This window comes from Acartia tonsa, unplaced genomic scaffold, assembly GCF_053477335.1.
Source record: "Acartia tonsa isolate MP-2025a unplaced genomic scaffold, ASM5347733v1 sca2, whole genome shotgun sequence".
NCBI lineage: Eukaryota > Metazoa > Arthropoda > Copepoda > Calanoida > Acartiidae > Acartia > Acartia tonsa.
In genome coordinates, this window is record NW_027649596.1 from 268,645 (window position 1) to 279,602 (window position 10,958).

Genomic DNA, 10,958 nt, shown 5'->3' on the forward strand with positions numbered 1-10,958 from the left:
TGTCTTACATTATACTTATTATTTTCAGATAAAAAAAATGAACTGAAAAAATTAGAATTCTTGTAACCTTCATTGAACCAATAAATAAGAAAAAATCAGGTAAATATGATTTCTTGCATAAGTTATTCCACAAACAAATATGTTCATATTAGTTAAAAGTAAAAATTAGTTTGTCTGTTATGATCATGCTAATCAGTGAACTATTTGAGTTATTTACTTAGTGTAGGCCCTTGGATGGTTTTCAGTGGCAGCGGCATTTTCATCACCGTTACTTCACAAACTTAATCTATGAAAGTTTTGTTAAATTATATCATAATTTTTCTTCCTCTCCTATTTTATAACCCCTGAATATTAAAATTGCCCGTTTGTCCTCCCATAATAAATGTGGAACTTCTAATGGATGTTGTCATCCCAACTTTCAAATTATTTATAATTTTAAAAAGCAAAAGATAAACATGAAATAAAATACTCAGTACGTTTGGAATAATTTTACCTACATAGAGAAGGACACAACCTACATGTAGAGTAGTTATTCTAAACAAAATATGGATGTAAGGAGATAGATTGTAAAAAATACATCTGGGACTTGTATCTTCGTATTGATAGACGTATGGACACACCATAGATATAGAGTAGCAGTTATACTAAAGTCATTTTAATGGAATAATTGATAAAGTTCTAACACAAATAATTATTCTTTGCAATTCTTTACGTTTTTTTTTATTTCAGGTGCAAGCACAATTAATAATCCATCATGAACAAATGTCATATTTGCTTCAAGGAATTCTCTTCAGAGTAGTTTAATAGTGCATTTGAATAGTGCATTCAAATGTAATACATGTGGACAATCATTCCATACAAATAGGGATCTAACTCTCCATAAGAGAATCCATACACCATACTCTTGTGAACTATGCCAAACATATTTTACATCAGGATCCAAACTGTCATATCACAATGGAACAGCTCGACATCTCAACAAGTTTAAATCTACTGAAAAACTGAAAATAAAAGATGAAAAAACTCTTGATGGGTTTCCCATCTCTAACAACATGGAGGCTCAAAATGTTGAAGAAACAGGTAAGAATCCATTCAAATGTGATTCATGTGAAAAAGCATTCCATACAAATTATAAGTTAACTGTCCATTATAGAATTCATACACAAGAGAAGCCATACTCTTGTGATACGTGTGAAAAGACTTTCTCACGACAAAGTCAATTAACTGTCCACAAGATGATCCATACAGAAAAAAGGCCAAACTCTTGTAAATTATGCCAGAAATCTTTTTATGATAAATCATGCCTGTCAACGCATTATATAACAGCAGGACATCTCAAAAAGTTAAAAACTACTAAAATTACAGTTCCACCTTCAGCTTCTACCAGTTTTGTTGATTGTGGTGAAGCTGATATTAAACTAGAGATAAAAGAAGAAGAAACTCTTGATGAAGATCCTTTGTCTATCAACATAGAGGCTGAGAATGTAGAAGAAACTATGAAACAGGAAATAGAAGAAGAAATTGAGGATAAAGAATCTCTTTCTTGTGAACATTATTCTGATGAGGTTATAGTCAACAGTATTGACATTGTTGAACATAAAATTGAAATATGATTCGCTCTATGTTTGTATTAATTTTATCAAAAAATAGAATGTCATTTGATAAGAAAGATCAATTTTCAGTAAAGATAAGTTGCTGTATATAAAAGGCAATATGTTACTTACCTACTAAGTTATTTTTTTCTTTGTTATATAAACAAGAACTTTTTTCATTCTTTTTCTTCTACATTTTTAAATTGATTTGATAAGAATTTTAAAGTTATTTCTCTGTGTAAATCTGTAACTCTTGTTTGTTTTCTTTACATATCATTTTTTATTTCTTGATTATTATTTATTTTCAGAACATGAAAATGAAATTTGATACCATGGAATAATAAGAATATCACAAATAAAAACAGGTATTTGGACACTCTTAAGTTAATGGGTTAGAAATTGGCTAAATGTTTATTTATAGTCTATGGAAGTTTTTAGGCTATTTTATATTTTATTGGCACTTATATACCTATAGAACAACACCTTAAGCTTTTTATAATTAGAGTCTGTCCGACCGTCTATCCCAAACAGTTACCTCTTTTTTAAATTTAAAAAGTTAGAATTTTACTATCGATTTCAAATTTTGCATGGTGATTCCTGGTACGATTTAGAAAGCGTAGCAACTCTATAATTGTTACCAAAATGTACTCCATTTCAAACATGTTGATTTTCAAAAATTTTTAACAACAAATTTGTATGTGATACCGATTGGATTTTTAGAATACTGATTAATGTTTGTTTGTCCTTCCATTTCAGAGCTTCGCTTTCATGGATGTTGTCATCCTTTTTATAATTTTTCTTTATAAATTCATGTACCTTACATCGAAAATTTATGTAAGGGTATCTTGTTTTAATTCAATATCAATATTTTATATGGAAAGCAAATCTACAATTTTGCTATTTGTCAGTTTATACACATTAAAATCAGGGATCTAAAAGGATAAGACAATGTCTGATAAATTAATGTACATGTATAAAATTAATACACAAAATTACTGCTTCTGGAGATAAAAATTGATTGAAACGTTTGGACACTCAACTTAGAATACCAACCAATCGGAATGCATTTATAGTCCCCAAAGTTGTTGGTCAAACGAATAATAAAACATAATTATAAAACCTCTAGAACTGGTGTAATAATCAGCTCAATGTCTCCTCCCTCCCTTTTCCCGCAATAATCTTTATTTAAAATAACATCATATCATATTTGCTTGTTCAGTTTCTAATTAAAAGTGGGAGGTGTCCGCGCATTGAGCATCATATTTATGTAAATGGGCGGAGATTTAGCTAATTTTAATAAATATAGCTATTGTTTATGATTTAGGTTGATAATTGAATCATAGTCAGTCAGCAACTAACATTCATAGTGAACAGAGAGAAATCAATTTATATTATAAGGTATTTATATATTATTTATGTCATAACTCCAGACTCATTCTCTTATGCTATTCAATGCTTATGTTCAAGGTCAGTCCGTCCGTACCTCTGTCCGAAATTGTAAGATCTTTTCATTGTTTTAGTCATGTTAGAATTGTCCTTTCAATCTCAAACTTATATTGTTATTCCAGTAGTAGTTAGGTACTATTTAGAAAGCGTAGTAACTGTATAATCATTACCAGAATTTCTGTACGTCCATTTGAAACATGTTGATCTTTAACCCTCTGACAAAATTTTTTTATGTGTTATAATTATCATATTCAACTCATTTTTTAAATACTTATTCCTATTACAATAAGATACAAATTTACTAGGCATCATTTCTATAATTAAATTCTTATCTTATTAAGCAGCGTTTGCAACAAATTTAATTACAATTTTGCTGTTATGAATGTTGTCATTTTTGTTTTATTAATGTTTGTAAAAATTTGCTGTCAATTTCCTAATTTCGCGATGTGTTGTTCTGTCTTTACTGCTTTGATTAAAAGGGGGACGTAACTGAAGACTTTTTGATGTAGGGGGGGGGGGGGGGGTTTCTCCGGAACCACTTGATGAACCGTGCAGATTATTTGGACTTAAGCTTTTATGGGTATGAACATCTTATGGTTTTAATCTCAACAGCCTACCACCACCCCCTAGCCCCCCGGGGCTCTAAACCCCCCTAAAAATGAACCTAACCTTAATTTTCTCATAAACCATTTGACCATTAAAGATGATTTCTTATATTTAAGCTTTTATGCTTATAAACTAACATTTAGATTAGAAGTCACCTCCCTGCCAACAACCCCTAGCCCTCCGGGGCTCAAAAAAAAACTAGAAATGAACCTAACCTTAAATATCTCTTAAACCATTTGATCAATAGAGATGATTCCTTGAACTTAAGTTTTTATGCTTATAAACTGACTTTTAGTTTAGAAGTTACACTCCTGCTGCCAACTCTTAGCCCTCCGGGGCTCAAATTAACCCCAAAAATGAACCTAACCTTAATTTTCTCAGAAACGATTTGACCAATAGAGATGATTTCTTAAACTTAAGCTTTTATACTTGTAAACTAACATTTAGTTTAGAAGTCACCCCCCTGCCGCAAACCCCTAGCCCTCCAGGGCTAAAAAAAAACCTAAAAATGAACCTAACCTTAATTTTCTCAGAAACCATTTGATCAATAGAGATGATTTCTTAGACTTGAGCTTTTATGCTTATAAACTAACTTCTAGTTTAGAAGTAACCCCCCCCCCCTATCACCAATTGCTAGCCCTCCAGGGCTCAAATCAACCCCAAAAATGAACCTAACCTTAATTTTCTCAGAAACCATTTGATCAATAAAGATGAATTCTTAAACTTAAGCTATCATGCTTGTAAACTAATTTATAGTTTAGAAGTCACCTACCTGCCGCCAACCCCTAGCCCTCCAGGGCTCAAAAAAACCCTAAAAATGAACCTAACCTTAATTTTCTCAGAAACCATTTGATCAATAGAGATGATTTCTTAGACTTAAGCTTTTATGCTTATAAACTAACTTCTAGTTTAGAAGTCACCCCACCCCCCCCTATCACCAATTGCTAGCCCTCCGGGGCTCAAATCAACCCCAAAAATGAACCTAACCTTAATTTTGTCAGAAACCATTTGATCAATAGAGTTGAATTCTTAAACTTAAGCTATCATGCTTATAAACTAATTTTTAGTTTAGAAGTCACCCCCCTGCTGCTAAAACCTAGCCCCCCGGGGCTCAAATTAACCCCAAAAATAAACCTAACCTTAATTTTCTCAGAAACGATTTGATCAATAGAGATGATTTCTTAAACTTATGGTTTTATGCTTATAAAATAACTTTTAGTCCAGAAGTCACTCCCCTAACCCCAACCCCTAGCCCTCCGGGGCTCAAAAATAAGACTAAAAATGAACCTAACCTTAATTTTCTCAAACCATTTTATTAACAGAGATAATTTTTCAAACTTAAGCTTTTATGCTCATAAACTAACTTTTATTTTATAGGTTACCACATTATTAAAAGTTCAGATATTTTGGACTAAAGCTTTTATGTGTATAAACTATTTTTTTGTTTGGCAGATATATGGTTATAAACTAACTTTTAGTTCATAGGACGCCGACCCCATAGCCCCCCTGGGCTCAAAACCCCCCTAAAAAATGTACCTACTTAAACTCAAATTTCTAGTAAATTTTTTTAAATATGCAGATATGGTCTGTGAGGGTTAGCCTTTTTTTCGTTAGTTTTGACATATTATAATTGTCCCATTGATTTTAAATTTTGCATGATGATTTCTAAAGCATTTAGGTACGATTTTCAAAGTGTAGCTACTCTATAATCATTAACAAAAAGTCCAAATGTCCATTTAAAACATGCTGACTTTTAACTTAATGTCACTTTTTGTTGATCCTTTCTTATCATTTAAAAGCTTCTCTAGACGTTGTCATCCGTTATTTAATATTTATTTTACAACAATAGAAGCTATAGTCAAATAAATCTACACTATTGATCAAATTGTTTCTATGAAGGTTAGGCTAATTTTTAGGGGGCTTTTGAGCCACGGAGAGCTAGAGGTTTGGGGCAGGGGGGTGACTCCTAAACCATTAAAGTCTAAGTCCTAGAAATCATCTCTATTGATCAAATGGTTTCTGAGAAAATTAAGGTTAGGTTCATTTTTAGGGTTTTTTGAGCCCCGGAGGGCTAGGGGTTGGCGGCAAATGGGTGACTTCTAAACTAAAAAATAGTTTATACGCATAATAGCTTAATTTTAAAAATCATCTCTATTGATCAAATGGTTTCTGAGATAAGTTAGGTTAGGTTTATTTCTAGGGTTTTTTTTCAGTCCCGGAGGGCTAGGGGTTGTTGACAGGGGGGTGACTTCTAAACTAAAAGTTAGTTTATAAGCATAAAAGCTTAAGTTTAAAAAAATCTGTATTGATGCAATGGTTTCTGAGAAAATTAAGGTTAGGTTCATTTTTGGGGTTAATTTGAGCCCCAGAGGGCTAGGGGTTGGCAGCAGGGGGTGACTTCTAATCTAAAAGTTTGTTAATAAGAATAAAAGCTTAAGTTTAAGAAATCAAATGGTTTCTGAGAAACTTAAAGGAAGCCTGCAAGAAATACCACGCTTTAACTGCTGAAAGACTGCCACAAGTAGACCAAATACCCAAAATTTGAAGCCTTCAGCTTCTATAACAAAAAAGTTCTAAGCATTTTAAAATAACATTTTATGTACTTAAAAATTTTGAAAGAATTGCAATGCTTATGTTGAAAACTTTGAAATTAAACTACGTGGCCTAGAAACAAAATTATAAGCTTATTTTTGTCATAAATTTAGGTTTCCAGTAACTAATTATATTTTTACAATAAAAATACCCATTTTTATAGTCAAAATCATTAAAAAAAATTAAGTTTTACTTGCATTGTACCGAATGTACTGTAGCCAATCAGAAGGCTGAATCAGCTTAACAACCAATCACAGCTAAGCTTGTATTAGTTTACCCCTTGTTTCCGCTATGATTTTCGTTTTAAAATGCAATCTAAATCGAATTTTTTTCATAGATTTTGACTATGAAATGTGGTGTTTTTATTGTAAAAATGTAATCAGTTACAGGCAATCTAAGTTTCTGACAAAGATAAGGTTATAATTTTGTGTCTAGGCGACGTAATTTAATATTGTTTTTTCTTTTATGAGCATTGGAAATCTTTCAAAAATTCCATTGTACATAAAATGCTATTTTGAAATGCCTAGAACTTTTTTGTTATTGAAGCTGAAGGCTTTAAATTTGGGGTATTAGGTCTTCTTGTGGCAGTCTTTCAGCAGTTAAAGCGTGTTATTTCTTGCAGGCGTCCTTTAAGATTAGGTTCATTTTTAGGGGTTTTTTTAGCCCTGGAGGGCTAGGGGTTTGCAGCAGGGGGGTGACTTCTAAACTAAATGTTAGTTTATAAGTATAAAAGCTTAAGTTTAAGAAATCATCTCTATTGGTCAAATCGTTTCTGAGAAAATTAAGGTTAGGTTCATTTTTATGGTTATTTTAAGCCCCGGAGGGCTAGGGGTTGGTGACAGGAGGGTAACTTCCAAACTAAAAGTCAGTTAATAAGCATAAAAGCTTAAGTTTACGAAATCATCATTATTGATCAAATGGTTTAAGAGATAATTAAGGTTAGGTTCATTTCTGGGGTTTTTTTGAGTCCCGGAGGGCTAGGGGTTGGCGGCAGGAGGGTAACTTCTAGTCTAAAAGGTAATTTATAAGCATAAAAGCTTAAGTTTAAGAAATCATCTCTATTGATCCAATGGTTTCTGAGAAAATTAAGGTTAGGTTCATTTTTAGGGTTAATTTGAGCCCCGGAGGGCTAGGGGTTGGCGGCAGGGGGGTGACTTCTAAATTAAGAGTCAGTTTATTAGCATAAAAGCTTAAGTTTAAGAAATCATCTCTATTGATCAAATGGTTTCTAACAAAATTAAGGTTAGGTTCATTTTTATTGTTAATTTGAGCCCCGGAGGGCTAGGGGTTGGCGACAGGAGGGTAACTTCTAAACTAAAAGTCAGGTAATAAGCATAAAATCTTAAGTTTAAGAAATCATCATTATTGACCAAATGGTTTAAGAGATAATTAAGGTTAGGTTCATTTCTAGGGTTTTTTTTGAGCCCCGGAGGGCTAGGGGTTGGCAGCAGGAGGGTAACTTCTAGTCTAAAAGGTAATTTATAAGCATAAAAGCTTATGTTTAAGAAATCATCTCTATTGGTCAAATGGTGTCTGAGAAAATTAAGGTTAGGTTCATTTTTAGGGGGGTTTTGAGCCCCGGGGGGCTAGGGGGTGGGGGTAGGGGGTTAAGATTGAAACCATAAGATGTTCATACCCATAAAAGCTTAAGTCCAAAAAATCTGCACGGTTCATCAAATGGTTCCGGAGAAAACCCCCCCCCCCTGCATCAAAAAGTCTTCAGTTATGTCCCCCTTTTTCAAAAAAGAGTTGTTTTATTACAATGGTCCCCAAAGTTTTATAATAAAATTTTCTTATTTGTTTGCTTAACAACTTTGGGGACACTAGTGAATTTTCATTGGTTGATTCATTAAGTTAAGTGTTCAATCATTTCAACCACTAATTTTAATCTACAGAAGGGGTAATTATGGGCATCATCATATGGAATGCACATCAATTTATTGGCCATTGTCCCTTTAGAAACCTGGAATTTTCTGCTACTCTGGTTTATTTGAGCTTGGCTTTTATAGATGTTGTCATCAATGATTTTCTTCTATAATAACAAGTTATATTCAGTTCCGTGTAAATTTATATTTACCTCCCTAACTCATATACGTCCCTGGATGGGGGTAAAGGGGTGCTTACCCCAAACTTTGAAATCCCTCATTTTACTTCCCAGCCTCAAATATTAAATTCTAACTCCGCCCATTTATCATTAATTTAGAACAATTAAAGTAGGAGGAGTTGCTAAATATTATAAAAAATAATTATAAAAACTAAATCTGGGTAGGGGGGGGGGGTTATATAACCCAAACCGAGACAGGGACAAAACCGCGACAGTGACAAAACCGCGACAATAACAGAAATATAACTATGTAGGATTTTTTTTTGTAGAAATACATGGCCGCAGCGCTCGGCCCCCTGGCTGCCTAGCCGCGGGCGCTCGGCCCCCTTGCCCATAACCTAACCTAACCTAAATATTATAAAAAAAAATATTAAAATTTGAAAAAAATCTACTAACCACTTTTTGTAAAATCCACGAAATTCTAAATTATAAATAAGTTAATGTACATCAAACATTCAAACATATAGGTTAGGTTATAGGCAAGGGTGCCGAGCGCCCGCGGCTAGGCATGCCAGGGGGCCGAGCTCTGCGGCCATGACCTTCTAGCATTAAAATTTTTTTTATTATAGATTTTTTTGTAATGTCGCGGTTTTGTCACTGTCGCGGTTTTGTCACTGTCGCGGTTTTGTTATGTCGCGGTTTTGTCCCTGTCGCGGTTTTGTATCCACTCCCAAATATGGGGGGTAGGGGGTAATAAATCCGTATCAACTTCTGTTTGTGGGCTTAGCTTTTATAAAGGTTAACATCCTTATTTATTACTTTCTTACATTTTTCTGTATGTCTATAACAGTAGCTCTTATCGTAAATTTAGGCATATCAGAATTCCTGATGATTCCTTTAACAATAAGGAAAGGATTTGTAAAATTGTTAAAGAAAGGTCGTTTGTTCTTTAAAAATTATTTAGCTTTATTGACAACAACTTAGATATGACTTTTACAATTTTTATTGCGTGTTTTGCCGTCTGTTTTTCTTGCTTTGCTTCTATGGAAGTTGTCATCCTTGTTTTAGTTTCCTGAATGTTGTGTTTATTTGAAAATATTGGTAAAACTATATTATATGTTTTTATTCATTAAAATATTATTTATTATTTCAGGAAATTGATAGAGAATATACCATCATGAATACTTGTGATATTTGCAACAAGAATTTTACAAAGAATTCTCACTTAATTGATCATATGAGGGTCCATACGGGAGAAAAGCCATTCTCATGTGGTCAATGTGAAAAGACATTTTCTCAAATTGCTCATTTGACTGTACACAAAAGGATCCATACAGGAGAGAAACCATTCTCATGTGATCAATGTGAAAAGACATTTACAACTAGAAGTACATTGACTCAGCACAAAAGGATCCACTCAGGTGAGAAACCATTCTCATGTGATCAATGTGGAAAATCTTTCTCTGATAAAGGTAATTTGACTCAGCACAAAAGGATTCATACTGGTGAGAAACCTTACTCATGTGACCAATGTGAAAAGACATTCACAACTAGTGGTAATTTGACTAACCATAAAAGAGTTCATACCGGCGAGAAGCCATATACTTGTGATCAATGTGGAAAGACCTTTGCACGGAAAAATAACTTGACCCTTCATGAAAGGATCCATTCAGGAGAGACACCATACTCATGTGACCAATGTGGAAAGACATTTTCTAAGAATAGTGATTTGACTAAACACAAACGGATCCATACAGGTGAAAAGCCATACTCATGTGATCAATGTGGAAAGACATTTTCTCAGAATAGTGATTTGACTAGACACAAAAGGATCCATACTGGTGATAAACCATCCTCATGTGATCAATGTGAAAAGACATTTACAATTAGTAGTGACTTGACTCGACATAAAAGAATCCATACAGGTGAGAAACCATACTCATGTGATCAATGTGGAAAGACATTTTCTCAAATTGCTAATTTGACTAAGCACAAAAGGAACCATACAGGTGAGAAGCCATATTCATGTGATCAATGTGGAAAGACATTTTCTCAAACTAGCCATTTGACTCAGCACAAAAGGGCCCATTCGGGTGAGAAGTCATACTCTTGTGATCAATGTAAAAAGACTTTCTCTGATAAAAGTACATTGACTGTCCATAAAAGACTTCATACCTGTGAGAAGCCATACTCATGTAAAAGCTATAATAATACAGTTCCAACTTCTGTATCTATTAGTTTAATTGAATGTGAAGAAGTTTATATCAAGGAAGAAATTAAAGAAGAAGAAATATTTGAAGAGGATCCTCTCTCTATCCAGAATATTGAAGAAAATATTAAACAAGAAATAGAAGATCCTCTTTCTTGTCAACAGAATTATGATGAAGATAGAATTGATACTATTGATATTGTTCATCATAAAATAGAAATATAAACATTTAATTGTCATAGTATATAATTGCTTATTTAGAGAGACAAGATTAATGCTTAATTCAAATTAAAAATCTAAATCTTAATTTTCACATTAAAATCTGCATTTTTTCTTTATTTGTTGCAATTGATATGTGAATATTTAATCTTTCTATGTTGTTTCTAAATTATAAATTTAATATACTTACTTTACACTTGGTTTTACAGGATCTCCTGTCTCCATTTTAGTTGAATAAAATTCAAATGTT

General features: G+C 33.0%; 2 protein-coding genes across 3 annotated transcripts; both read left to right on the plus strand.

Annotated features, from left to right (window-relative positions):
• The first annotated feature begins 25 nt into the window (after positions 1-25).
• Positions 26-1,902, plus strand: LOC145310499 (uncharacterized). Its single transcript, XM_080150449.1, has 2 exons — positions 26-99; positions 730-1,902. Exon 2 carries the CDS (start codon positions 1,053-1,055, stop codon positions 1,611-1,613), a length of 561 nt encoding a protein of 186 aa, XP_080006575.1. The 5' UTR covers positions 26-99; positions 730-1,052; the 3' UTR covers positions 1,614-1,902.
• On the plus strand, positions 1,898-10,903 carry LOC145310497 (uncharacterized). Of its 2 annotated transcripts, XM_080150446.1 has the most exons (3): positions 1,898-1,957; positions 2,917-2,990; positions 9,434-10,903. In XM_080150446.1, the coding sequence occupies exon 3, from the start codon at positions 9,458-9,460 to the stop codon at positions 10,712-10,714; it is 1,257 nt and encodes a 418-aa protein (XP_080006572.1). In that variant the 5' UTR covers positions 1,898-1,957; positions 2,917-2,990; positions 9,434-9,457; the 3' UTR covers positions 10,715-10,903. The 2 variants fall into 2 exon arrangements, with proteins under 2 accessions (XP_080006572.1, XP_080006573.1); XM_080150447.1 differs by lacking the exon at positions 2,917-2,990 and having other exon boundaries at positions 1,899-1,957; positions 9,434-10,902.
• Positions 10,904-10,958: the final 55 nt, after the last annotated feature.